Consider the following 27,587-nt stretch of genomic DNA (forward strand, 5'->3'; position numbering starts at 1 on the left):
CCCAGTGCAGTACGTCTCCTAATTTCCTGACTGCTGGCACCAAGGATGTTGATGCAGATCCAAGAAAGATGAAGTTGTTGACAGTCTCAATCTTTTCTCCATCTATCAGAATGTTGCGTATTAGTCTAGTGATAAGAACTTCTGTTTTCTTGATATTGGGATGCAATCTGTATTGCAGGCTGCAGTGCTTAACGTCATTTACTGGTGAGAATTCCAATACTCTTGGGAGATAAAATTCAATCCATAACATATCCTAAAGTGGTTTGAACTTCTGGTCTCAAAATCCTCACATTATCATGTTAATTTTACATCCTCTTACTGTGATCCTTACTCCGTCTTGATCATTGTCTGCCTCTGTCCCAGCATTGAAAGACTTGCCTTAAAGCAGACTTCCAAATCTCAGTAAATATACGGGCTTTTCTCTTCTCTCTAAGAAATATTATCAGATTCTGCTGAGGAGTAAGCAATAAATTCAGCTTTCTCTTAACAACAGGTGTTCTAGTGATATTTCAGGATCCAGGGTTTGACAAGGTGCTGGGGATATAATAATGAATAATGTCCCCCTAGAGTTCATATGCTAGAGACCAACACATAGCACATAAACCAGAAAATAAAAATATTTTACAATGTAGTTTGACAGAAAAACAGTACACAAGGAAATAGGTCATTATAGATTCTGATAACTGAGAAACAAAGAGTCCTGAAATAGAGAATGAGGAACATTTTCTACTTAGCAGAGATGTGATTGAAGATGAGGTGATAAACTCTTATTTAAATTTTTTAAAAGGAATGTTGAGAGTGATGTAACTAGGAGGGGAAATGGCCTTGAGGGTGGTCAGAATATTTCAAGTGAGAGGAATAACATGTGTTGTGACTCTGTAGGGAGAAAGTGGTTCAGCAGATTCCAGAAACAGGAAGGGAGCAGGAGTAAAGTGGAGGGAGGGAGGAGGAGAGGACAGGACAGAGCAGGAGACATACACAGGCAAGAGTCCCTCAACCCACTCTCCTTATTCAGTACCTCTGCTTTACCTTTTTGTTTCATTATTACTGTTGCAACAGAATTCTCTTCTACTACATTGCACATATGCAGAAGTGAACATTACTGGTTAGATGAACTTGTGAGGGTCTTACTGTTTCCAAAACTGTATTCTTTTGGGGGGGCCAGGGAATGTCCATCTCCTACCAACTTCATTTACGGGGGCACTTGTAGATATCTTGAGCTCTTTTTTTACACCCTATTCTGAAGTGGCCCAGGTGTTTCCAAAGAGGTGGATTCTGGGAATGCGTACACCTCGGGAATCCAGCCCACAGGCCTTGCTCCAGCCGCCCAGCACTTAAGTTTAAACAGAGGACTAACAGGTTCGTGGAAAAGGCTGTGGGCATGGCCCATGCTGATGCTAGTCCTTTCCAGGAAAGTCTTTTCCTTGAGGAGCTGTGGATAAAATGTGAAGGTTTCTGAAGCTGAGCAAGAACATTGGCCTCAACTGTGAGGAGGGGCAACATGGGCGACTCAGGCTCCCGCACCAACCTCTGGGCTTGGAGAGGACCAACCCTAGATGTCTAAGCTTCCTACATCCAGGCTTACTCCTTGCCTCCCTCCCTGCTGTGTACACACAATCAGATGTGCAAACTCCCAACCCTCCAGGTTCACACACAAACATCCGCCCGTGTCGTTCACGCCCGGGTGCCTGGGGGCCCCTTCCCCGGGTCTCAAGTCCTGCGCACACCCTCCTCCTAGGCCCCGAGGGCATCTCACACGCGGTGTCCGGCTTCCTGTCCTCAGCCCCCTCCCGCCCGCTTCCCTGGCCCCTCCCTCCCTCTGGCCGGCCCGCCCCCCTGCCCGCCCCCCTCTGGATCCCTAGGGTCCCGGGATGGGGGGGCGGTGAGGCAGCACACAGCCCACCGCCCCCATGGCCGCCCGTCGGAGCCCGAGGAGGAGGGGGCGCCGGGAGGCGCCGGACACCGCCCTGCTGGCCCCGCTTGCGCTGGGTTTGGGCCTGGCGCTGGCCTGCCTGGGCCTCCTGCTGGCCGCGGTCGGCCTAGGGAGCCGGGCGGCCCGGTCTACCCAGGTGAGGCCCTGCTGCACTGCCCCTGGGGCTCTGGGGGGCCTGGGGGAGGGAGGGCACAGGATGAGGCCGGCTGGAAGGCCAGCTGTCAGGTGGACAGGACAGGGTGACACTGCCTCCTTCCCAGCAGGAGCCTTCCCAGGGGGAGCTGGTGTCAGAGGAGGACGAGGACCCACCGGTGAGTGGCTGTGGATGCTGTCTGGAGGCTTCTGGGCATGTGAGGTGTGTGCAGGGTGTGTGTGAAGGCAGGTGTGCATGACAGCAGTGCGAGCGAGGACTGTATGCCAGCTGTGTATGTGCAGAGGCAGCTGTGTGTGCCAGCTTGTACCAAGTAAGCTGCAGTGTTGATTGGCTGTGGGTGAAGTAGGAGTGTGACTGTGTGAGCTAGTGCGGAAGGGGGATGCTGGTATTGAGACCGGATGAGTACCCACCGGGCCCACTGTCTGGGTGGGGAGTGTATGTGCTGTTCTAGTGAAGAACAGAGCTTGTGTTCCTGCCTGGATTTGGGGGGAGGGATTCACCTGGGCTGGGGGAGTGGGTCAGAGCTAGCGTCTGCCCCAGGACCTCGCTTTACTTGGTGGAGGGATGCTTTTCTCCTTGAGATTTCTGTGCCTGTTTGCTGGCTAGGGGCTCTCTTAATGGCCCCAAGCTGTTTTTGTTTATTTCTTGGGGGGGGGGGGTCCTGGGAAAGTGGCTAGTTTATCCCTGCCCTTAATCCCCCAGGAATTGAATCACCAGGCAGAGGAAAGCGGGGGTCCCTTGCCTTTCCTGAACCAGCTTGCTCGGCCTCGCAGAAGTGGTGAGCACCCCTCCACCCCAAGCCCAGGAGTAGTCACTGTGTCTGCTCTCGGGTTTCTGGACTGGTTATTGCTTTTGTTCATCGTAACAGCCTTGTGCATCAGGCAGACCAAACATGTTACTTCCCCTTTCTGGATGGAGAAACTGAGTCTCAGAGATTGAAGGGAAGGGAACTCAGAATCCTGGGGTAGCCAGCTGACACAACACTGGGTCAGGGACCTAGGGGTTCTGGTCTTCCCTCTGAAGCTCCTCCTACCTCCTCAACCTGCTTCTCATTTCAGACTCCACCCCAAGTATGGGGTCCTGATGAGGACAAGTTAGGAGAGCAAAGGCCTAGAGCCTAATAAACAAAGACATTTACGAATAAGATGATTTGTGCCCGTACATGCTAGTATGCTGGGACTGTTCTAGTTTGTCTCTGTAATCTCAATCTGACTATTAGCAGGACCACTTTTGCTCTCAGAAGTATCCTGGTTGTGTAATAGTCACTCACTTATGGAGGAAGATCAAGTTCTAAGGCCATTAATCTGTGCAAAAACATGGATGTCAGGGTCCTGGGAGGGGTGTGAGACTAGGAGAAGTGTTCCCAAGCCTTGGAGGGCTCTGTGTTGTCCATCTGTCTTTTCTCAACACTCAGCAGCTAAAAACCGGTCTTCTCGGGCGGCTCGGCCTCGCAGAGCGATCGCAGCGCACTACGAAGGTGAGTAATAGCAAGGCCCTGAGGCCCGCCTGGGAGAAGGGATGGCAGGGCGTCTGGGACGATAGGCCTCATCAACTCTATCCTGCATCTTACAGTTCACCCACAGCCGGGACAGGATGGCGCACAGGCGGGTGAGACCCCTTCCCTATCTCTGAGCTCTCCTTGGCACTGGTCTCATGCGAGATTTTTTACTCTCCTTATATCCCCCTTGGGCTCACTTCCCTTCAGCCCCCAGAAGCCAGTTCATGAAGCTCTCAGGGCCTGGTCTTCTCAGCTCCCAAACCTGCCTTTCTGTGACCCAGATGCGGGCCTCCAGGAGACCCTGTCCCCAGCACTGAGGTTGACAAGCCCCCCTCCAAAAAACCCACCTGCCCAGCTTTCTCCTTTGACACTTATCCTCCTCCCAGAACACTTTTTGTTGCCTTTCCCGTCTGTATCCCTTTAGTATTAGTGTCCTGGTTATGCTTCCTCAGTGTTTCTAGGTTCTGCTCTTTACTCTTCTCACGCCATTCGTTCCATCTCATCATAGCACCTTTGGCAGAACAAGTTCCCCTCCATTTCATGCTGTCCCCAAGCCTTTGCTCTTCCAACTTGTGCTGTCAGCTAAGCTCCTCTAACCATGACTTTCATGATCCCCTTTGTTCTCTGCTTGACTTTCAGCCTTTCCGGAATCTGTTGTCCACTGCATTTCTTGCACCCCGTGAGAGTCCCTGCACATTCCCCCAACTTGTTCAGCTGACCTCTTCAATGTGCTTCTTCTGGACTTTGTGCACACGCTTCCCTCACCTGGAGGGATGTTTCATTATGATAGATTAGAGGCAAGGCCTGATGGTGGCTTGACCTAAGGTGGTGGTGACTGCAGAGATGAAAAGAAGTTAATGGATTCAAAAGATATTTTATAGATAGAGATCGCTTGTGATTTAGATGTGCCAGGTGAGGGACAAAGAGGAATAAAAAGTGAGTTTTAGATTCTGAACCTGGACATCTTTGGGATAACTGTGCCATTTCTTACTAAAGGAAGGCTGGCCAAGAAAGATACAGATTAGGAGGAATAAATGTTAGAACAGTTTAGATACCTTTTAATAGATAAGGGAGCCAGAAAGAGGAGAGGAAAGGAAGGGCATGCTCTGAAATCACAGAGAAGACAAAACAAGGAGACTGACTGTCTGGGTCAAATATGAGTGAGAAGTCACATGAGATGGGAACAGAGAAGTGACATAAGGATTTGGTAACATAAAAGTCAGCTGGAATGGAAATCCAAAATCAATGTAAATGTTCATTAAAATTAATAAAATAAAATAAATTTTTTTAAAAAGTCAGCTGGTTTCAGCAGTAAGTTAGGATGGAAGGCAGACTGGATGGATTTAAAAAGACAATGGGAGATAAGGAATTGGAGCTCACCATGACAAATCTTTGTAGAAGTTTCTTTGTGATAGAATAGTGAAACAGGAAGTGGACATGGGACCAAGGAAGCATTATGTCCTTTTAGGGACAAGAAATACTGTGCTAATCTTTGCTGACATTGACTGAGCCTCCATGTCTTCTACTGTGTGGGTGATTCAACACAAGCAGCCTGTGCACTCAATGGCTGACCAAAAGATGGCAGTTCAAGTCCACTGAGAGGCACGTGGGAAGAAAGGCCTGCCTGCTTCTGAAAAAAATCATGGAGAACCTTCTGGAGCAAAGTTCTCCTCTCACCGTGAGGCTGTATGAACTCTCTGGCACCTGTTCTTGCTAGAATGATCTTCACAACAACCCTGGAAGGGAGAAATTGCTTCCATTTTACAGATGTGAAAAGGCATCCTGGTGATGCTGAGGAAAGTACTCAACTTCACTGAAAGGTTGGTAGTTTGAACCCCGCCTGGTCAGCCCAGAGGAGAAAAGCCCTGATTGTCCACTCCCATAAAGACGTAGCCTACAAAGCTCTATGGGCCACTTCTACTCTGTCACTTTCAGTCACTGTGAGGGGAAAATGGATTCAACAGCACCTAACAACAGATGAGAAAAATCAAGTTCCAGAGAGGTTATGTCCAAGGTCCGTGTGAGGAGGCAGGATTTGAAATCAGTGTTTCATTGACTATGCAAAGGCATGTGACTGTGTGGATCATAACAAATTGTGGGTAACCTTGAGGAGAATAGGAATCCCAGAACACTTGATTATATCCATGTGAAACCTATACTCGTACCAGGAAGCAGTCGTCAGAACAGAGCAAGGGAAAACGGCATGGTTCAAAATCAGGAAAGGGGATCCTTTTCCGGTTCATACGCACGATGATCGGGAGTTCATACGTCTGTATGACATGTGCCACCTACTAACCTTGTTACGACAGAGGCACACTACCCATCTGACATGGGAAAAAAAAATCAGGAAAGGACTGTGCCAGGGATATATCCTGTCTCCATACTTTTTCTATCTTTATGCAGAACAGATCATTTAGGGGGCTGGGCTTTATGAGGAGGAATGTGGCATCAGGATTGGAGAAAGACTCATCAACAACCTGCATTGTGTAGATAACATAACCTTGCTTGCTGAAACTGAGGAGGACCTGAAGCACTTGCTGCAGAAGGTCAAGACTAACAACATCTTCCTTGAAGCTCAACATCAAGAAGACGAAGATTCTCACCACTGGAACAATTGGCAGCACCGTGATAGATGGAGAAGAGATCGAGGTTGTTAACAATTTCAGCTTGCTCGACTCCACAATCAACACTACTGGCACCAGCAGTCAGGAAATCAAAAGACAAATTGCATTGGGGAAATCTGCTGTAAGGGATTCTCTCTCTCCAGAGAATTGAGAAGCAACGATGTCAGTCTAGAAATTAAGGTCCAGGCCATGGTCTTTGCAATTACTTGCTATGCATTAGAGAGCTGGACAATGACTAAAGATGACAAAAGAAGAATTTGATGTCTTTGAGTTGTGGTGCTGGAAAAGAGTCTTGAGCATACCATGGACCATCAAGAAAACAAATAGGTCTGTTTTAGAGAGGATAAGACCAAGTTTCTCCTTGGAGACAAGGATTTTGAAGCTCCATCTCACATACTTTGGGCACATGGCTAGGAGAGATCTATCCTTGGAGAAGGACATCATTCTCAGAAGGGTGGAGGGACAGCACAGGAGAGAAAGACCCTGGATGAGATGGATTGACACAATAACTGGGGGTAATGGGAGTAGGTGTATTGAAGTCAGTGAGATTGGCTCAGAACAGGGTAGGCTTCAGAGCTGTTATATATAGTGCCCCTATAAGTAGCAGGCAACTCAACAGCACATAATAAGAGGGAGGTCTGGTGGTCTAGTGGTGAGAAACTGTGCTACAATCCCAAAGGCATGCAGTCCACATCTACCAGCTTCTCTGTGGAAGAAGGATGGGCAGTCTCCTCCTGTGTGATTAAATGCCTCTGAAAACCCGCTGGGTGGCTAGCTATGCATCAGTTCTGACTTGATGGTACATAACAACAACAACAGAATGTGCTATTACTTGGAAAGGAATATCATGCTTAGAAAGGTAGAGAGAGGGTCAACGAAAGAAAGGAGGAACGAGGTGGATTGACATGATGACTGCAGCAAAGGGCTCAGATGTGTCAGAGATGAGGACTGCACAGGACAGGACAGGGTTCCGATCTGTTGCTCATAGTGTTGCTATGAGCTGCACTCACTTGATGACAACTAACAACAACAGCAGTAGCAACAACAGAGTGTGCTTGTGTACTGGACATGACTTGATAGCCAGGGTTGCCTGCGAAAGGGTGGAAGGAGTAGGATGGGAGAGGATAGCTTTGAGGCCATCCTCACAGGAGGGTCCCAGGAGGAAATGAGGACAGGTGGGCTTGTGGACTTGGTAAGGAGAGATGAGAGAGCTCTGAAGAACTCGGGAGACAGGGCAGGAGATTTGAAGAGAAACAATACACAAAGTTGGCTTTGATGAATGCAAAAGTAGGGTTAGTGGACAAAAGTTAAGTAAGCAGGTTTTTATTATATATCACGGAGTCAGAACCAACTAACTCATAGCTGACCCTTCAATGGGTTTTCAGAGGCAGTGAAGTGCACAGAAGGAATTTGCCCGTCTTTCCACTAGGAGGGTAGCGAGACAATATGGAACTGTCACTTGAGATCTGTGGCTGAAACTGCTTAGAAACCATGTGTGCCCCAGGCACATCAGGTTACCAGAACAGACTAGAAGAGGTGCCCTCTGCCACCCCCAGCCTTTACTGAAGCGGATTCCATGGCTAGGCATGCCCTCCTACTGCTTCCAGGCCAGTCTTGCTCCCCTAAGTACATGCTACTTACTGTAGCAACTACCCCAACATCAATTCATGCACTGACTCAGCACACATGAAAGACCACACTGGCTGTTAGGGACTCAAACAGTTCCTTGCAGTGAGGAATAGAAGGCCTATGGTGGCTTAGTGGTAAGAAATCGTGCTGCCAATACAAAAGCACCTGATTTTAATCTAGTAGCTGCTCCACAGGAGAAAGATGGGCAATCTCCCCTGTGATTTACAGCCTCTAAAATCCTGCTGGAGGGTCAGCTATAAGTCGGGGTTTCAACTTGGCTGTACACAACAACAAAAACATCTTCAAGAAGTCTAGAAAAGAACAGTTACACAACAAGATAACAAGTAAAACAATGAAAGGAGCCAATGGCGTGGAAGAGGACAAACATAACTTTACAATGAAGCCAGGGACGCATTGAGGACATAACTCTCTTGGGCCTTGAGCCAGACTGAAATGGACAAGGAGTAAGGGGCATACCTGGTAAAAACTCTCTAGGTTTACCAGGAGTATTTCGAGACCAGAGGACTGTGAGAAGTGCCTGGTGGATAAAGCAAATAGTGCTAGCTGGGCAGGCTGGGATATGAGGCTGGAGAACACGACAGGAGCCGGTTACAGATGGAAATTGAAGTTAATCTAAGGTAAGCCATTTGAAAGATTAAGCCAAAGATAAACAGGTCAAATCCGCATCTGAGGATGAGCACTGTGGTTGTCAGAACAGGGAGGAGATGAGGTAAAAAATATGTTGTTATGTGTCATCGAGTTGTCTGCGACTCATAGCGACCCTATGTACATCAGCTCTAAAGCCTGCCCTGTTCTGAGCCAGTCTCACTGATTCCATCATACCTACCCTCATTACCCCAATAACATTATCAATAAATATGGAGCCCCAATAAGAAATGGTCAGGACCAGGCTGGAGGGGGAGATGGAGTGGAATTATTTTGGAGACAGGATTGATAGGAACTGGAGGTCATGAACAAGGTGAAGGAGGTGTGAGTACTGGTGGTTGTGGAAGACTATGATCCAAATGTAGAATATAGACAGTAAAGCCAATTCAAGGAGCATGGGAGGAGACAAGCTCGGTTTGGGTCAGCTGAGTCTGAGGCTCAGGGCTCGTCAGATGGTGGTGGTAGTGGGGTAGGGGTGGGGAGGGGAAGGAAGAAGAGACAACGTCACCTGGAGACTTGAGTCTGTAGTCAGAAAGATAACCATGTTAAACACATGGGAGGATGAAAATACCCTGTGAGAGCTTGTCCACACGACAAACACAGAGGCTGGGCTGGCAGAGGGAAAGGGTCTGGAGAAGGCAGCTGAAGAAGCCTCTTGAGGACCAGGCAGGGTGATCGGGCCCAGCCTGTGCCCCATTGAGTAGTGAGCTTCCAGCCATGTTCACCTCATTCCCTGTCTTCCCAGCAGCGTTTACTGGGTGCCCACCCAGCTCCCCAGGAGTCAGTGATGAGTAAGCTGCGGCTGTCCCTTCCCTGCCAGGTGGAACAGACGTGACAGCTGTTAGGTCTGGGGTTTTTTTGTTTTGTTTTGTTCCCGTCCTGGTTAGGGCAGTCACTCTCAAACAAACAAAATAATTTCTGCTGTTGGTGACTGTGCTGGAAAAAACGGGGTGAAATGGAAGGGTTAATGGCAGCATGGGTAGGCTTGGTTGTTTTAAAACAGTGTCCCTAGAAGGTCTCTCAGTCCTGCTGAGGCTCAAGGGACAGCAGTGAAGAGTGTCCTTGAAAAGGGGCGAGCAGTAATAGGGTCAGCAGGGAGGATGGGTTTGGTGTGAAGGAGATGCAGAAAGGAGGTGTGAGTGTCTGAGGTCTTGTGAGTAATTAGAAAGTGTGCGTGAAATTAAACTGGAAAGTCTGGAAAGGGTGGTCAGTGGAGGACTTGGGAAGCCATTTACTATACTTTTTGTTTTTTAAGTTTTTACATTTTCTTTTTTTAAATTACACTAGTCCTAGGTTCTTATTTTTTGTTGTTAACAACTTTCTTGAACTGGATTACGCACCCCATGCCATTCACCTATTTTAAGTGTATAAGTCAATGATCGTTACTATATTCACAGAATTGTGCAACCCTCACCACCATTAATCTTAGAAGCTTTTCATCTCGCAAAGAAACCCCATACCCTTTAGCTGACATCCCTGAATGGAACAAATGGTTGTTTACCAACCTATAAGTCGGTGATTCAAATCCAGACAAAATTAACCTCAGGAGACAGGTCTGGCAGCCTGCTTCCAAATGTCGGGACCACTGCAAAACCAGTGGAGTTCTGCTGTGATGCACACAGGTCACCAGGATTCAGCCTTGACTTGACCACAGTCGGCTGGTTTCCACCCTGTAGCTGCCTGCATTTCTCCACCCCTTCCTACCCTGCCTTGTGCAATCACTAACTACTCTGCCTACAAATTTACCCATTCTAGATGTTTCATATAGATAAAACCATAAAGCATGCAACTTTTCATGACACGTTTCTTTCACATAGTATATTGTTTTTCAAGTATTGTGGCATGTGCCAGGACTTTATTTCTTTTAAAAAAATTTATTTTAATTGTGATTTTAACAAAAGTTTACAAAAAATTTGGATTTTCAATTCACTGTTGCACATTATTATCCCTTCCCCATTCCCTCCCCCTCCCCCAGTCCTCTTTGTAATATACCTAAAAATATGATTCACAAATTGCATGTCATCCTTGTGTAGGGGCCATGCTAATCTTCTCTGTATCATTCCAGTTTCAGTACATGTGCTGCTGAACAGAGCACTCTGTACTACTTTTAATGGCTGCATAATATTCTGTTGGGTGGATGGACATGTGAGCATTGTTTTTTATTTTTGTTCTAATTGTGAATTAATATATTCTCAATGTAAAAGGCAAACAATTGCAGCAAGTCATTGTTAGGTGCTGTCAAGTCAGCCACAATGCCACAACCTCCTCAACAGCCCAGCCCATTGTTGCAGTGAGTGTATCAGTGTATCAGTGTCTTTCGCTGACACTCCCCCTTTCCCAGCATAATGTCTGTTTGCTAAGGACTGACTCCTCTTGACAACATGTTCAAAGTATATGAGACAAAGTTTCATCATTCTTACCTCTAAGGAGCATCCTGGTTGCACTTCTTCCAGACGCATGTGTGTGTTCTTTTGGCAGTCTGTGGGATACTAATGCTCTTTGCCAACACAATTAAAAATCAGTTCTTCAGTCTTTCTTATCAATGTCCAACTTTGATATGCATAAGAAAAATAAAAAATATTATTGAGTAAATAGGGACAAAAGTGGAGAAATATATTAAATATAAAAGCCCACCCTTACTTTTCCTTTGATCTTGTTCTCCTTCCTAGAAGTGGCCACTGATAACAGCTTCACTGTGTCTTTCTGGTCCTTCTCATCTGTATGTTCAATGGCTTCTGCGCTAGATTTCTATCATATGGTGGGTGGGCTCCATGGAGATCGGCTATTCCTTTGTCCTAAGTGGCCTATATAATCTTTGGGATAAAATAAAAGCAAGCCAAAGCCAGAGTTGACTAATCAATTCCAACAAGTGGTGACCCTGTAGGGAACGGAAGAGCTGCCCATGGCTTTCCAGGGCTGTGTATCCTTATGAAGAATGACACATCTTTCTGCTGGTGGGTTCAAACCACTCACCTTTTAATTAGTAGATGAGTGCTTGACCTACACTGCCACCAGGGCTTCTTCTTGTTTGGAAAAAAAAAAAACACAACCAAAATAAAAACCAAAACCCAACCACATCATAACATAAAATCATTGCAGTCAAGTTGGAACCAACTCATAGCTGGTTTTCAGAGGCTGTCAATCACACAGCAAGAGATTGCCCATCTCTCTCCCTGAGAGCCACAAGCTGGATGGATTCTAAGTGCCTGAGAGCTGTCACCTTTAGGGGGAGCAGTATGACTCCCTTTTGACTACACCAGCAGAGCTCTCTAATGGGTAAAGTGGGTCCCAAACATCACAGAACCAAATGTTCACTTCCCCTCGGGAGTGGGGGAATCCTTGTAAAGGGGCCTTGCCTTATCTCTGAACATTAATATCCAGGTGTGGACGGGACAGTGAGTGGCTGGGAGGAGGCCAAAATCAACAGCTCCAACCCGCTCCGCTATGACCGCCAGCGTGGGAAATTCACAGTCACACGGGCTGGGCTCTACTACCTGTACTGTCAGGTAAGCCCCACCTGGATCTAGGGCCAGAGCAGCAAATGAGGGAGGAGTGTATGCTTGAGAGGAAGGAACAAGCTAAAGGCTGAAGGAGGAGCACATGGGGGTTCGCGTGGGATGGGGCACCTGCCTCTCTGAGGAAGTTTCAAATTAAGGTGAGGGCAAGCAGAGACCTGGACTCTCTGCTTGCCTTCCCCCTGCCTCCAGGTGCACTTTGATGAGGGGAAGGCCGTCTACCTGAAGCTGGATTTGCTGGTGGATAAAACCCTGGCCCTGAGATGCCTGGAAGAGTTCTCGGCCACAGCCGCCAGCTCTCTGGGGCCCCAGCTCCGCCTCTGCCAAGTGTCTGGGCTGTTGCCTCTTCGGTCAGGTTCCTCCCTACAGATCCGCACCCTCCCCAGGGCACATCTCAAGGCTGCCCCCTTCCTCACCTACTTCGGACTTTTCCAGATTCACTGAGGGGGCTCTGCTCCTGCAATGGTTCTCCCAAGTTTCTGGCTCCCCACTTCCTCCACTCCTAAACAGCTCCTCACTCCAGGCTCCCTCCCTCATAGGCCTCAGGCTTGCTCACTTGTTGCTATCACACATACACAATCCTGTTATTCCCTTCAAAAGGCCTACCCTTGGGCTGCCTACTCCACCGGTTCCCAAAGCCCTGGCCTCTCTCCCATTTATCTCCTCCAACCCGGACTGTGGCCCCCCCCCCAGAACACTGTTTACTCTATGGGGAAGGATGGGCCCAGAAGACCCTTCTTCAGGTACTAAGAGGGGCTGAACCTGATGGCAGAAAGCCAAAGAGACTGGGACTTGGGATGAGGCCATGTGTCCCCAAATGTGAGGAGGAAGAGACCAAGAACAGCTCTGTCCTATGCGTCCCTATGGATTTTAAAACAGATATTATTTTTATTATTATTGTGACAAAATGTTGATAAGTGGATATTAAAGAGAATAATTAATAATCTCTTTCTTTCTTGGGGTCTCCAGGACATTCTCAGGAAAGCAGAGGGCCAGGAGAAGGGGTCTGGGCTTCAGAGGGCTGGGACCAGGAGCTGGGACCTAGAATATCTCTAGCCTTCAGGCATAAGCCAAGAAAAGAAAGGCAAACAACTCAAGGGGAAGAAATCATCACTGCTGTGTCCAGGTGCTGCCCACTAGCCTCATTTACCTAAGAGGCGGGCTTCCTCCTGTAGGGGAATCCCTGGCGGAGACTAGTGGAGTCCTTCCGCTTGGCTAGCTGGGGACATTGGGCAGGAGCTGGCACAGAGTCTGGTGGTGGTTTGGGGTGACAGCAGACCTGGAGGGGGCCCAGGATGCAGGCACATGGGCCTCTGGGTCTGGGGAAGAGGCCTTCAGGGGCTGGATGCTTGTGACTCTCTCTCTTTCTCCCTTTTCATCCGTAGCCTTATGTAAGAGCTTTTCCCAGGAAACAGGAAGTTTCATGCTTGCCAAGTTCAGTACAGGGAGCAGTAAAGGATTTATTCCAACACACCCGGCCCAGCCTTCACCCCAGAGTGCAGCCAGGCTTCCTCCACCCTTCCACCCTGGTTCTCCTCCCCATTGGCTTGCACCCCTCTTTCCCACCTTGATCGCTTCTCCTCTGCATGTTTCTCCAGTGATCCCCCTGTGCCTGAGCCAGGCAGTCCACTGGTCTCACTCCTGACCTGCCACACCAACCAGCTTGATCCCTCCATCCCTCCTCCTGGCACCATGCCCCAGCGCCGCCAGCTCTCCCTCCCCCACTTCTGGGGCCGCCCTGGACTCTTTGGCTCAGGCCGCTCCCCCTGGGTGTCACTGGCAGTCCTGTTCTTCCTAGAGAGACCCACTCCAGAATCTTCTTAGGCTGGGGGGTGGGGGGGGAGCAGGAGTCACAGACAGCATTGGCCTCACAGCAGGGTGTCAGGCGCACCAGACAGCACCCCTAGCTTGCTTTCCTTCCTTTTCCTTCTCAAGTTCCTTTTTTATTTCTCCTTTGCGTAACACCCTTCTGCACTAGTGCCCACGCCCCCTCTTCCGCCCCCTCCTGGTCACCCCACTCCTGAGGCCACAGCTGTCAGCAGTGTCCCCAGCTCATGCTGACCTCTTCTTCTTCCCTGGTAGCTCCCAAAGGGCACCAGAGTGAGATGGTGTCCCCAGCTCGAGAGCCCGCACTCTCAGTTGCCCTCTGGTTGAGTTGGGGGGCGGCTCTGGGGGCTGTGGCTTGTGCCCTTGCTCTGATGACCCAACAAACAGAGCTGCAAACCTTAAGGAGAGAGGTGAGCTGGCTGCAGAGGACTGGATGGCACTCCCGGAAGGGGGAGGGGCTGCCCAGGCACAGCCTCGGGGCACAGGTGAGCCAGGGGAGAAGGGTATCTGGGAGAGAAGGGTGGGTGGCAGGGGGTCTTCGGGCCTCCCTGATCCTGTCTCATGGTCTGCATAACTTCAAGAACTGCAGGACAGAGTCCTGGGTCAAGAAGTCAAGGGAATGAACAGCCATTTCAGGAAAGGAAACAGTTAAAAGATTAATGCTTCTCATACCTAACAAATCCTGGAGGACAGCCAGTCCCAAGCCTGGGTGCAGGGGAAAGGTGCATGAACTAAATGAAGCATTCCTGGCGCTGCAGGAAGGCTGCAAAGGTGGGCTGGCACCTTTGCATCTTTGTCTAGCCCTGACCCTCTTCCATTGAGCAGAGCCCTGACCACCTGGAAGCCTGGGAGAAAGGAGAGAAATCCCGGAGGAAGAGATCTGTGCTGACACCTAAACAGAAGCGTGAGGCCTCTGGGGTGGTGCTGCCTGGGGAGGGAGGTGACCTTACTAGGATAGCAAGCATAGGATGGCATAAGGGGTTGGGGCCCAGAACAGAGCCATAGGGCTCGCTGCTGAGTTTTTTTCCCTTTCTTTAGAGAAGCACTCCATTCTGCACCTTGTTCCCCTTAACATCACCTACAAGGGTAAGCACAACTTTAAATAACAGCTTTGTGGGAAGGTAACACCTGGGGGCTGGCCTTGGGGTCCAAGCCCCATTCATCATGTGTCTGGCACTCCTCAACCTCCAGAGGACGCAGATGTGACAGAGGTGACATGGCAAGTGGCTCTCAGGCGTGGTAGAGGCCTGGAGGCCCGAGGACATGTTGTCCGAGTCTGGGACACTGGAATTTATCTGCTGTATAGCCAGGTAACCTAGCATACCTTGAACTTGGCATGGGAGACTGGAAACCACCTCTTCTCTGTTCTCCCACAGCCTGGCTGCCCTGTCTCAAGGGCTCCCAACCCCTTTGTCAGTAGGGAGCTCAGAATATCCTTCTTCATTCCCAGGAGACAACAGGGTTCCTGAGGCGTCCCCGATGTGAGCCATGCCATCCCATTTTATCTCCTGTCTTACCAGGTCCTGTTCCAAGATGTGACTTTCACCATGGGTCAGGTGGTGACTCGGCAAAGCCCGGGAAAGGAGGAGACTCTATTCCGATGTGTACAGAGCATGCCCTCCAACCCTGACCGGGCCTACAATAGTTGCTACAGTGCAGGTGAGAGGCATACAGGCAGTAGAAGTGGATTCAGAGAGCAAACTGAATCCCTGAACTGAATGGGGGCATGCATATGAAGGAGGGGCCAGAGGGGCATTCTGAGGAGCTACAATGGAGGCCGGGGCCTGGAGTCGTAAGGAACTAAGGACTGAACACCTAGGCTCTTATAGGAAGCAGTAGAAAGGTGGCGATAAGGATGGGAGAGTGAAACATCGGAGCATCTGGACGGTGGTCTCACCAGACATCTCTCTACCTTTCTTAGGTGTCTTCCACTTAGACCAAGGGGATGTTCTGAGTGTCACAATTCCTCGGGCAAAGGCCAAACTTAGCCTCTCTCCACATGGTACCTTCCTTGGCCTTGTGAAACTATGACTGTGCTATGAAAGGTGGGTGTGAACGTGGAGGACCCCGGTGCGTTATGTTGGAGATAGTTAAGAGTAGTGAGCTGACCAGAGGACTGGGAATGATTCTCCGTTCCTCCTTTTTCTTCCTCCACTCTCGGACCTATGATTTTATGGACACTCTAAAGAGCTAGAAGACCTTACTTTTATTTCTCATCTGAAAGGAAGAGGGAGGAAAGCAGTCACTGTCCAGACCCGCTGTGGGTCCCACTGGAATGCTTCCAGAACAGCGCTGCCATCTAGCGGCCGTTTGGGGGAATTATCCTGCCTACCATCAGAGGGCCCGAAACCCCACCTGGTGGCCTATAACAGGCCCCTCGTTCGAGGTATCCTGCCTGTTTCCCGCCTCCGAAGCCTCACCCTCACCCTTTGTGCTGCCACCTTCTATACATTGCCTCTTCATAATATACTGAGCACCAGTTTCTATCCCTATCTCCAGAGGTGCGTTTGCTGGGGGTATCAACGACAGTTCCTTCCAAGTCGTATTTCTTTTATGCGTCCGAAATTCTGCCTTTCGTGCTCTCTGCTCCCCTGGCGTGGCAGGTCGCTCTGAGCCACTCTAGGCCGGACTCATCCGCGGAAGGCCCCTGATACAGCTCACGGTGCTGGTGCTTTGCGACTCCTCTCAGGTGTCCTTTCAGCCCAAACCTTGCTCAACGTTAAATAAAAAGAGGATAAATTATCCCTCCCCGCCCCCGACTCACTTCCCCATCGCCTCGCCTCAGTCCTATCTCTGTACCGGCATTTCCCTGCCCTCCCACGCCTCCCTTTGTTTCCGTTGGCATCCTAGCTCCTAGCATCTGACAGTGCGGCCCAGAAACTAGGGTCCATGCATGTATGATGGTTTTCTTTTTGAGCAACGTGATTAAGCACCAATGTATGTCAGCAGGTGCATTTGAGATAACTGTATATGTGTTTCCTGAGGTTACAGATGGGTGCTTTACGAGTACATGTGGGTTACTTAGTCCACAGTACCCAGACATCCGCACTGAAGGAAATTATGTCCCTCAACCAATATACACACAGCATCTTGTTGGCGAGAACCCTCTTGCTTTTGCCCAGTTCTCCTCAGGTACGCCCTGCTGGTCGAAGGTATCAGATGCCTCTACGGCCAGGTCTACCAAAGCCAAAGAAACTGTGGCTCCCTAGCAAGCCCGAAGAGAGATCAAATACGCAGGCGTAAAACAGCGAGTGGGCGTGCAGGAGGCTCAAATCAACGGTTGTGCGCAGGCGCGGCCTCGGGTTAGGCCTCGGGGGCGGGACAGTCTTCGGTCCTCTAAGTTCTTGGGTAGACTCAAACAGGAGCGGGCTATGTGCGCAAGCGCCGTTCTCCGGCCGTGACGTATACATTGTGCGCCGCCGCTGCCGGTGGGCCTGGGGCTCGCGGGAGGGGAAAGAAGAGGAGGGGGAGGGGGAGGTGGTGGAGTTGGCGGCTGAAGCCGAGCTAGAGGCGTCGGCAGCAGAGCGGCTGGGCTGCTCGTCGTTGGGCCCGAGGGCAGTGAAATCCTCAGTTGAGGCAGCCGCACCTGAAGACAGCCGGGGTGGCGGAGCCGCCACCGTCGCCGGAGAGATGAGCCGGGAAGCCTGAGGCTGGAGACGTCCGCCCTCCGGCCCGTCCGCCCGGCTTCCCTGCTCCCGGTGAGGACGCCTCGACCCCTCCCCCCAGCCCTGCTGTTCGGTTTGCCCCATCGTGGAGCCTCGCTCTCACTTAACCCGGGCCTAGGAGCCCTGAAGTGGCTTCTTAAGGCCCTTGTGCTCCGAGCTGACTGGTCCTGTAGGACCATACCGGTGCTGCGACGTGTTCCGCTCCCCAGGGAGTGGGCCGGAGGGAGGCTGGGCTACCTGGTTTGTGCGCCTCAGTTCTACTCCAGCTCTTTTCTTCTACTCGGTCAGCACTCATTCGGTTCTCTTTACATTCCCTTGGAAATCCTTCCTCTTTCATCAGATTCTACCCCCTGAATCGTAGCCTTAGCATCCCCATTGCTTTCTCAGAGACCGTAGCTTGCCCGCCGTTTTTCATCCCGGGCTGGTAAAGACCCCTCTCCCCACTGTAGCCCAGTCTCTCTGTAGACCTTCTGTCCCATGTCGAGAGTCCCGTATTACGATCATTAGGGTCTCAGTGTTACACATGATACTATTAAAATGTAACTAGAAAATAGTGAGTTTGTTTAGAAAACGAAGAAACAGGAGGCCTGCTGCCTCCACATAAGTAGCTGAGGTCTGATGGCACAGTCCCTAAATGACCTTTTTTTGTTAACTTTGTTAGCCAGGAAGATCTGGCATTATAAACTTACATCTTTTCTCTTTGACTAGTTTATCTGTATATGGAAACTGGGTAGGCGTGCCAAAGAAGAAAATCAGGCGTTGAAGCGCGCAGGGTGTCTGGATCTGAGACTCTTAACCTTTTTTTACAGGCTACTGAACAATGAAAGAGACTATACAAGGGACTGGGTCTTGGGGGCCTGAGCCTTCTGGACCTGGCTTAGCCCCAGTTTACTCAAGCCCCAGGAGGGAGCGTCTTCGTTGGCCTCCACCTCCCAAACCTCGACTCAAATCAGGTGGAGGGTTTGGGCCAGATCCTGGGTCAGGGACCACAGTGCCAGCCAGATGCCTCCCTGTCCCTCGACCCTCCTTTGATGCCTCTGCTAGTGAAGAGGAGGAAGAGGAGGAGGAAGAGGAGGAGGAAGAAGTGGCAGCTTGGAGGCTGCCCCCTAGTTGGGGTCAGCTTGGAGCTCCCCAGCGGCCTCACCATCTCCGCACCAATCATCGAAAAGCCTGCGCACAGCGCCGCCGCAGAGCTAAGAGAGCCTTCCGGATGTTGCTCTACTCAAAAAGCACCTCACTGACATTCCACTGGAAGCTTTGGGGGCGCCACCGGGGCCGGCGGCGGGGCCTCATGCACCCCAAGAACCATCTTTCACCCCAGGAGGGGGGTGCAACACCACAGGTGCCATCCCCCTGCTGTCGTTTTGACTCCCCCCGGGGGCCGCCCCCACCCCGGCTGGGTTTGCTAGGTGCTCTCATGGCCGAGGACGGAGTGAGAGGGTCTCCACCAGTACCCTCTGGACCCCATGTGGAAGAAGATGGAATCAGGTGGACCCCAAAGTCTCCTCGGGACCCTGACTCTGGTAAGATGGGAAAGAGTTTGGGAGGGAAGGAGGGAGGCAAACTAAGAGTCTGCAGCCGCAAGATAGTCCTGATAACTGGTTCTGAGGAAACTAGGGTCCATAATAGCCATAAAATGTCTTAAGCCCCACATGAAGCAGGAATCATTTTTGTTTTTAAGAAATTAAATGGTCTTGTCCACGTGAAATGTTTTCCTCAGCCTCTAGTTTCTGCTTCCCCAGAGGGCACCAGTTCCTTGGAATATGGGTAGGATGCCACATTCACTATGCTTGTGCCTGATATTCACACTCATAGCATTTTCCTTTAGGAGAAATCCACCAGAACATAAGTTCAGGCCTTTTACATGTATTAAGTATCCAAGTGTCTATAGCTCCTTTATTATATGTCAGGTCCAATGCTGAGCATATAGTGGTAACTCTCTGGATACTAGTTTTTTCTTCTGTGGGAAGGTAATTTCTGTGCTTCCTAATCTCTTAAATACATGTTAATTTCATGCTTTGGGGCCTTCTTTCTTTAGGATCTATATTGGTAGATCTGTTACGCTTCTGTGGTTTTCCTCATTTTTATGCATCCCTTAATCCTCTCATTATCTCTTTCTCTGGGTAAAATTCTCATCCCTATCCTTTTCTCTTTGCCTTTTAGGCCTTCTTCCATGTACTCTGCCTAATGGTTTTGGGGGACCACCTGGGCCAGAAGGGGAACGAGGTCTGGCACCCCCTGATGCCAGCATCCTCATCAGCAATGTGTGCAGTATTGGAGACCCTGTGGCCCAGGAGCTTTTTCAAGGCTCGGATTTGGGTACTGTGGAAGAGGCAGAGCGGCCTGGGGAAAAAGCTGGTCAGCACAGTCCCCTGCGGGAGGAACACGTGACCTGTGTGCAGAGTAAGGTGCCCTAGAGGATGCAGGTGGTTTCCCTGGGCAGACCTGCATTAAAGTCTGGATGCTTCACTCCACCTTTTTCCCCTTCTCCATTCAGGTATCTTGGATGAATTCCTTCAAACTTACGGTAGTCTTATCCCCCTCAGCACTGATGAGGTAGTAGAGAAGTTGGAGGACATTTTCCAGCAAGAGTTTTCTACACCTTCCAGGTGAGGTTTCAAAGACAGACGTCCTTCAAAGGCAAATAGGGGAACAGAGAGAAGTTGCTACCATTTCCCCTGTAGGGAGATACTGAAAGGGAGTATCTTGAGCTGAAAGAGAGGAATCTGTGGGCAAGGTACCAGGTGCCTATAGGCCAATTAGCAGGTTCTTTATGTGGAATCTCTGTGTACCTCAGTATTTATGTGCCTCTTTTGTGGAGTAAGCCTTTAGCATTCCCTTAAAATGATCCATGAGTAAAAAAATAATGTATCGGTTTAGATTCTTATTCTAGATAGTAGAAAGTGCTTCTGTGTACTCCAACTCTCTCTGTGTGTTACACCACCCTTGGCCTACTCAGGAAGGGCCTAGTGCTACAGCTGATCCAGTCTTACCAGCGGATGCCAGGCAATGCCATGGTCAGGGGCTTCCGAGTGGCTTATAAACGTCATGTGCTGACCATGGACGACTTGGGGACCTTATATGGGCAGAACTGGCTCAATGACCAGGTGAGAAGGGGTAGAAATACAAGGTGAGGATACAGGGAGCAGGTGTCCCAGGCCTTCTGCATGGGTAGCCCTGTGGCCACACTGCACCTTCCAAGGCAAGTTGCCACCAGTTTTCTCCCTAGGTGATGAACATGTATGGAGATCTGGTCATGGACACAGTCCCTGAAAAGGTAGGCCCAGCAAGGCACTTCAGTTTCAAAAGTGCTTTTTAACTCCGTTTTGTCTCTTCCATTTTACAAAATAAGGAACTTTGGTGGTTTGGGGTTCTGGGGAGGATAGATATAGCAAACAGTAATGGTTAAGTTCTGAACTGCCATTTTGACTGAATTTTTTTTTTTTTTGACTGAATTTTTAAATTCTGTTCCTTAACTCCAAGAAGTCTGATAGAATGCCATAAAATGAAAATAGTCAAGTTGGGTTTTTTTAACCCTAAGTGAATTGAGTGGGTGTCGTTGAAACCGATCTGTAGAGCTTCAATGAAATGGGAGTAGACTGGTTAGAGGAATGAAAAATATGAATTGAGTAGTAGGGGCTGAGGTCTTTTAATTCCATTAGCTCTTTTGTGTCACTGGGACAGGTGCATTTCTTCAACAGTTTCTTCTATGATAAACTCCGTACCAAGGGTTATGATGGAGTGAAAAGGTGGACCAAAAACGTGAGTTTTTTTAATTGACATCTATTTGTGTAACACTTCTTCATAAACTGTAGTTCTGTTTTCAGTGAGCCCTTCCCTTAACTGTGTTCATTCAGTCTTTCAAATATTGTCTGCTGTGTACCTGGCATTGTGTTAGGCATTAAGGTTACAGTATTAAATAAGGAAATTTCTTACTCTGTGAAATAAAAATGAGCAAAATGCAACTGTAGTGGTGAGCTCTGGTGGCCTAGTGGCAAGAAGCTATACTGTAATCCCAGAGGTGAGTGGTTTGAATCCACCAGATGCTCTGCTGGAGAAGGAGGGACAATCTCTTCCTATACCAGTCAGATCTGATTTGACGGTACACACACAAAAAAAAATAATTAAAAAAAAAAAATAAATGCTACTGTAGTAAAGTGATTGGGAGAAGGCAACGTTGGATTGAGTGGCCTCAAAAGGCCTCTGTTAGCGGGAAAATGTCCCAGGCAAAGAGTGCAACAAATATGTGGAAAAAGAGCTTATTTGAGGGACAAGAGAGCACATGTGGGTGGCCAATGTGGTTGGAACTGAATGAGCAAAAGGAGAATGATACAAATTATGACATACTGAGTGGGAGAAATAGCAAAGTAATCCACTTGGAAAAACTTGAACTAGAGAAGTAGTTTTATGGAGAATACATTTTCTGGTAGAACCAATAAGACATTCTGATGATTGGATATGAAAAGTAAAGAAAAGATAGGAATTCAGGATGGTATCTGGCCTGAATAACTTAAGGAAGAATGGGAAGGATCAGATCTGTTGAGATAAATCAAGGACTCTCCTTCCCTGTTTTATTTGTCATAACATTTTATAAGCCAGGGAATTTCTACAGTGAAGTAATACCATTGGTAATTTATGTCTCCAGGTTAAAGCTAAATACCTTCAGGTAGGTTTGCTTTTTCTAGCAGAGGTAGGGATGACAGACACTGGAAAGATCTTGACCTCTGTTTATTTGAGTTTGAATCCCATTTCTGCCATTTATTTCTTTTTAATTGGAGTGAAAGCTTATAAATCATACTGGTTTTTCATTCAGTCATACATAGACAATTTATAACACTGATTATTACAATTGATGCTGTCTGTATTTTTCTGAGGTACTATGTCCTTAGTCGTTAGGGTGAATATTAGAACTTCCTTGTGGGATTGTTGTGGACATTAACTGAGTAGGAATTTTTATTGTACTCTCTGTGAATATTAACTTGTTTAATCCTCTCACAAATACATGAGGTGTGGGTACAATTACTTTCTTAATAGAGACAATCTACTACTATATTAAAATTGACGAATGCAACCTTATGAATAGCAGAACATTACCTGATACAATACTGGAAGATGAGCTGCTCAGGTTAGAAGGAACTAAATTCTCAACAGGACTGGGTGCAGATCTTCTGTTCATAGAGTAACTGAGTCATACTAGACTCACTGAGTCGCACCTAACAACCACAGTAGAAATGCCACAAGAGATTTAATGATAGAATTTTGTGAGACCAATCACTCATTGCAGATACTTTTTTTCAACAACATAATGGGACCTTTGGAAGGAATGTACACAGCAATCAGATTGACAACATCTCAATGAGATTGACTACATTTGGAAAGAGTTGATGGAGAAATTTGATATCATCAGTCAGAACAAGTCCAGATGCAGACTTGTATCAATCAGCTGAAGAAAACAAGGTCCTAAAGAGCCAAAAGAAGACCTTGTGTTATCCCACCTGAATTTAGAGAGCATCTCAAGAATAGATTTGATGCATTGAATGCTAATGGTTAAGGACCAGATGAAGTGTGGGATGACTGCAAACATAAGGAGAGCAAAAATTAAGTGAAAAGAAAAAAATGGATGTCAGAAGAGACTTTGGAACTTCTGAACATGGTAGAGTAGCTAAAGCAAATAGAATAAATGAAAGACCTGAACAGATTCCACAGAGCAGCTAAAGAAGATACAATGAAATGTGCAAAAACATGGGATTAGAAACCCAGAAAGGACCAAGAGTTTGTGCATGTTTAGCATTTCTCAAGTTCAAAGGGGTTTTCAGACTTGAGTGTAATATTGAAGTAGTCTATGAGCAAAATACTGAACAATGTAGGAAGCATTTAAAAGGTGGATAGAACATGCAGAGTCACTATACCAAAAATAATTGGTCAACATTCAGCCATTCCAGGAGAATCAAGAATTGATCTAGAAATGGATAGTATTAAAGGAAGACAACTAAGTACTTGAAGACATTAACATAAAACAGAGCTCCAGGAATTGATGGCTATGAAATTAAAATGTTCAGTGAATGGTGGAACATGGAAGCATTCACTAGACTGTGCCAAGAAATTTGGAAGACAGCTACCTGTCTAGCCAACTTGAAGAACTCCATACTTGTGCCCATTCCATAGAACGGGGTTCTAGCAGAGTGTGGAAACTATCGAAAACTGTCATTGATAGCATATACATAAAATTTTGCTGAAGATAACTTAAAAACTGTAGGAGCAGTACATGAACGGGGAACAGTTGTAAATTCAAGCTGAATTCAGAAGAATGAGGGATATTATTGCTGATGTCAGGTGAGTCTTGGCTGATGGCAAAGATATCAGGAAGATGTTTAATGGGTTTTGGCTATTCAAAGTCATTTGTGTGAATCATAACAGATTGTGGGTACATTGCAATGATTGAGAGTTCTAGAACACTTAAATAGAAAAGGTTGTAATTGTTAAGGATTTCATTTTACTTGAATTTTCAATTATGAAAGCAGTAGTCAGCCAGTCATATGATACTGTATTGGGCACATCTGTACAAAAACTCTGGGAAGTATTACATAAAGGCCTTCTCCGTATTTCCTTTCAAGGAGGGCGGTCCATCCCTTTTCTAATAAATATATTCTACTTTATTACCTTAAAATAAAAACCAAAAATCCAAAGGTCTGCCTGTCTCTCGCCATAATCACCTTATGTATGTGCATGCGAAAGCCAGGTAATAAATAAGGAAGACCGAAGAAAAAATGGATACCTTTGAGTTAGGGTGTTGAGAATATGGAATGGATTGTCAAAATAGACAATTTTATGTTCAAAGTACAGCCAGAGTGCTCCTTAGAAGTAAGAGCAGTGAAAGTGTCTCATGTCCTTTAGACATGTTATCAGAAGGCACCAATTCCTAGAGAAGGAAAGACATCATACTAGGTAGAATATTAGTGAAAAAAAGGAAAATCCCAAACCAGTTGTAACACCATCATTGCCACAGTGGGCTCAAAGATAGCAGTGATGATGAAGATAGCACAGGACTGGGCAGTTTGATTCTGCTGTAGGATTGCCGTGAGTTGAAACTAACTCGAATAATACCTAATAAAAACATTAGAGAAGGAAGCTTAAGGTAGAAAAGTAGTTAGCAGTTGTAAGAAAGCCAGTAAGTGAAGGAACTGGATTGAACCCTGGATGCTTGAGCCTAGGCCCTTATCTTCTTCCAGTTTTCCCTTTGCTTGCTGCCTCAGCAGTATAGGCCACCCACTCAGGCCCTTCTTCCTTTCATGCTGGCCCACCACTGTGGGCTTTGGAGTATATGTTGTTACCATCTTCTTTGTCCTGCCTTGTTCCTTACCATAAAAAATGTAGACTTCCAGATGCTAAGGTCTTGTATTCTCCCACTCGGCTCCTTGGCCTGCCACTCCGTTCCTCTTTAGAACCCTCGTGGCAGTAGACAGGACCCCTGTGCAGTCTTACCTGGCTTCTGGCGCTGCCTCCTTAGGTGGACATCTTCAATAAGGAGCTGCTGCTAATCCCCATCCACCTGGAAGTGCATTGGTCTCTCATTTCTGTTGACGTGAGACAACGCACCATCACCTATTTTGACTCTCAGCGCACTCTAAACCGTCGCTGTCCTAAGGTTTGAGGGGACAGGAGAAAGTTGTGGGGAGATCCAGTGACAATCCATTTGGGAGGAAAGGGTGGAATTTAGCCCCTGGGGGGGAATCTGGGCATGGTGCCTGCAACCACTGTCCCCAACTGGGAAATGAGTATCACTTTCTTTTTACCCATCCACACAGCATATTGCCAAGTATCTACAGGCAGAGGCAGTGAAGAAAGACCGATTGGATTTCTACCAGGGTTGGAAAGGTTACTTCAAAATGGTAAGATTCTAAGGGGAAGAGTACCGAGTGGCAGCTAGTGTGGTCAAAGGCAGAATTTGGACCAAATCTGGGAATCTCCAGGTGAAGGGTCTGTCTCTTTTCTGTTCTCTAGAATGTGGCCAGGCAGAATAATGACAGTGACTGTGGAGCCTTTGTGTTGCAGGTAAGCAAATTATTGGGGGCCTTTCTCTTTAATGCTAGAGTTACTGTGGGGCACAGAATGGGAGGGAGGTGGAAGCTGCATGCTCTGCATCCCTCTTGGCTCATAATCAGTTAATGGAGCAGGGAGTAACCTTACATTTTAGAACTCAAACCCTGATTTAAATATTTCTTTCCTGGTCTCTGACTGATACAACCTTCCAATAATAGATACATTATTGAGAAAGAGCGTTAGTTTTAGAGTCAGGGTTTTTTTCCTAAAAAATTCTAACAGTGTGCCTCCCCTGTATATAAAATGGTGCTTTTTTTTCTGAAAGGTAAATGCATACATTTTATATATGGCCATGTAACACAGGCCCTGATGTGGGGGACAGGCAGGGCTGCTCAGGGAATAGTTCTCATGCTCTGCTTTGTTAATATCCAGTACTGCAAGCACCTGGCCCTGTCTCAGCCATTCAGCTTCACTCAGCAGGACATGCCCAAACTTCGCCGACAGATCTACAAGGAGCTGTGTCACTGCAAACTCACTGTGTGAGCCTTGTGCCCTGGACCCCAAGTCCTTTACAGGGCAGGGGACATCGAAAACCTTCCTTCTGAGAAACTCCAGTTCCTTGTGTTTCCTTCCATACCCAGCCCTTTTGGTTTTTCATATTTAAATGTTTTAATTGATTTCTGTACTTCCCCCTCCCCCCCCCTTTGAGAGGATATTTGTTGAATTCTGATGGGCAGGGACTAGCCATGTAAAGCCTCTTTCTCCTGCTGTAAGGGATGTGGCCTGGGTGGGGTAATCATAGGCCTTCTTTGTGCAGGGGGCAAGAACATAAATGCTGGGGAGGAGGGTTTGAGTGGGCCAAGGGATTACTGCCTGCCAGATCTTCAAATTATATATATAAAAGCACCATGGTCCTGCTCTGGTCAATAAAGGATCCTTTGGAGATACATAATATCTAAGGTGGTATTCCTTAAGGGGTCTCAAAGGAGTGGATATGCTATACCTCAGGCTTTCCTCCAGCCATGTTGTTAGGGACACATTGTTGGGTCCTTAGACTTTTGGAATCAATTCGACTTCGATGGCTCAAGTAGTACCAATACCTACATTTTCACCATGCAAATCTCCCAGCCATGGGAGCTGGAGGACCCAAACAAAAGAATAGCTATGTCCAAAAATCAAAGGAGCCTGAGGGGGTCCTGAAGAGAGGGAACAGGATCTGAAGGGGCTGGGGAGAGACCTCAGGATTCCAGACTGCTCACCTCTGCTGGTAACTTAGTGGTTAAGAGTCAGGAGTACTGCCAACCCAAAGGCAAGCCAGGCTCCATCATCTGCTCCACAGGAGCAAGGTGAACAGTAGCCTCAAGTGTCTTTGCTTAAACTGTCTCTGCAAATAGGCTGAAGGGTCATTTGTGTGTGGCTTCTTTGTAACTTCAATAGTACATGACAATGTTATTAGGTGCCATCTTGAATGAAGAAAGAATATGGCAGTGGCCCCACCCCCAAGCTTGATCACTTCCTGAGAAACCTGATAACATCTAACCTGGTCACATCAAAGATCAGACCAGACAATAGATCCTAATAAGAATCTGAGCCTGATCAAAATAGCCCAAAGCTAATTGACCAGACCAGACAATAGATCCTGATGAGAATCTGAGTCTGATCAAAACAGCCCAAAGCTAATTGTTGTTCTTGTTATGTGCCCTCGAGTCACTTGCGACTCACAGCGACCCTATGTACAACAGCCCTAAACTCTGCTCTGACCTGTGCCAATCGCACTGTCTCTGACACTCCCATCTTGATTATCCCAGTCACTGAATCAATCCACCTCATAGAGGGCCTTCCCCTCCTGCGCTGTCCCTCCACCCTCTCAAGCATGATGTCCTCCAAGGACTGGTCTCTTCTCACAACATGTCCAAAGTATGTTAGACGGAGCCTCAGAATCCTTGCCTCCAGGGAGCTGCCCGGTTTAACCCTTTCCAGGACAAATCTGTTTGTTTTCCTAGCAGTCCATGGTATTCTCAATACTCTTCTCCAGC

The 27,587-nt window shown here is 47.9% G+C and overlaps 3 protein-coding genes across 6 annotated transcripts; all 3 read left to right on the forward strand.

Annotated features, from left to right (window-relative positions):
• The first annotated feature begins 1,901 nt into the window (after nucleotides 1-1,901).
• Nucleotides 1,902-12,463, forward strand: TNFSF12 (tumor necrosis factor (ligand) superfamily, member 12). Its single transcript, XM_006899124.1, has 7 exons — nucleotides 1,902-2,069; nucleotides 2,197-2,244; nucleotides 2,790-2,865; nucleotides 3,502-3,564; nucleotides 3,660-3,695; nucleotides 11,886-12,010; nucleotides 12,212-12,463. The coding sequence occupies exons 1-7, from the start codon at nucleotides 1,911-1,913 to the stop codon at nucleotides 12,461-12,463; spliced, it is 759 nt and encodes a 252-aa protein (XP_006899186.1). The 5' UTR covers nucleotides 1,902-1,910.
• Nucleotides 12,464-14,073: 1,610 nt separating this feature from the next.
• TNFSF13 (tumor necrosis factor (ligand) superfamily, member 13) lies at nucleotides 14,074-15,877 on the forward strand. 4 transcript variants are annotated; one of them, XM_006899125.1, is made up of 6 exons: nucleotides 14,074-14,331; nucleotides 14,672-14,750; nucleotides 14,885-14,932; nucleotides 15,038-15,156; nucleotides 15,367-15,505; nucleotides 15,768-15,877. In XM_006899125.1, exons 1-6 carry the CDS (start codon nucleotides 14,074-14,076, stop codon nucleotides 15,875-15,877), a joined length of 753 nt encoding a protein of 250 aa, XP_006899187.1. The 4 variants fall into 4 exon arrangements, with proteins under 4 accessions (XP_006899187.1, XP_006899188.1, XP_006899189.1 ...); XM_006899126.1 differs by lacking the exon at nucleotides 14,885-14,932; XM_006899127.1 differs by lacking the exon at nucleotides 14,672-14,750 and having other exon boundaries at nucleotides 14,887-14,932.
• Nucleotides 15,878-17,307: 1,430 nt separating this feature from the next.
• SENP3 (SUMO1/sentrin/SMT3 specific peptidase 3) lies at nucleotides 17,308-26,094 on the forward strand. Its single transcript, XM_006899129.1, has 11 exons — nucleotides 17,308-17,544; nucleotides 18,321-19,034; nucleotides 19,675-19,914; nucleotides 20,009-20,120; nucleotides 20,471-20,618; nucleotides 20,741-20,788; nucleotides 21,196-21,273; nucleotides 25,019-25,156; nucleotides 25,317-25,400; nucleotides 25,513-25,563; nucleotides 25,984-26,094. Exons 2-11 carry the CDS (start codon nucleotides 18,332-18,334, stop codon nucleotides 26,092-26,094), a joined length of 1,713 nt encoding a protein of 570 aa, XP_006899191.1. The 5' UTR covers nucleotides 17,308-17,544; nucleotides 18,321-18,331.
• Nucleotides 26,095-27,587: the final 1,493 nt, after the last annotated feature.

This window comes from Elephantulus edwardii, unplaced genomic scaffold (assembly GCF_000299155.1).
Source record: "Elephantulus edwardii isolate Elephantulus edwardi_28Jun2011 unplaced genomic scaffold, EleEdw1.0 scaffold00246, whole genome shotgun sequence".
Lineage (NCBI taxonomy): Eukaryota > Metazoa > Chordata > Mammalia > Macroscelidea > Macroscelididae > Elephantulus > Elephantulus edwardii.

What these genes read in the sequence shown, in the direction of transcription:
- TNFSF12 (XM_006899124.1), top strand. Translation starts at nt 1,911, where the DNA reads ATGGCCGCCCGTCGGAGCCCGAGGAGGAGGGGGCGCCGGGAGGCGCCG. An exon ending in AGGAGGACGAGGACCCACCG is followed by an intron (nt 2,245 to 2,789) that starts GTGAGTGGCTGT and finishes TTAATCCCCCAG; the next exon opens with GAATTGAATCACCAGGCAGA. An exon ending in TGCTCGGCCTCGCAGAAGTG is followed by an intron (nt 2,866 to 3,501) that starts GTGAGCACCCCT and finishes CTCAACACTCAG; the next exon opens with CAGCTAAAAACCGGTCTTCT.
- TNFSF13 (XM_006899125.1), top strand. Translation starts at nt 14,074, where the DNA reads ATGCTGACCTCTTCTTCTTCCCTGGTAGCTCCCAAAGGGCACCAGAGT. An exon ending in GCTGACACCTAAACAGAAGC is followed by an intron (nt 14,751 to 14,884) that starts GTGAGGCCTCTG and finishes CCCTTTCTTTAG; the next exon opens with AGAAGCACTCCATTCTGCAC. An exon ending in TTTATCTGCTGTATAGCCAG is followed by an intron (nt 15,157 to 15,366) that starts GTAACCTAGCAT and finishes CTGTCTTACCAG; the next exon opens with GTCCTGTTCCAAGATGTGAC.
- SENP3 (XM_006899129.1), top strand. Translation starts at nt 18,332, where the DNA reads ATGAAAGAGACTATACAAGGGACTGGGTCTTGGGGGCCTGAGCCTTCT. An exon ending in GAGTTTTCTACACCTTCCAG is followed by an intron (nt 20,121 to 20,470) that starts GTGAGGTTTCAA and finishes TGGCCTACTCAG; the next exon opens with GAAGGGCCTAGTGCTACAGC. An exon ending in AGAACTGGCTCAATGACCAG is followed by an intron (nt 20,619 to 20,740) that starts GTGAGAAGGGGT and finishes TTTTCTCCCTAG; the next exon opens with GTGATGAACATGTATGGAGA.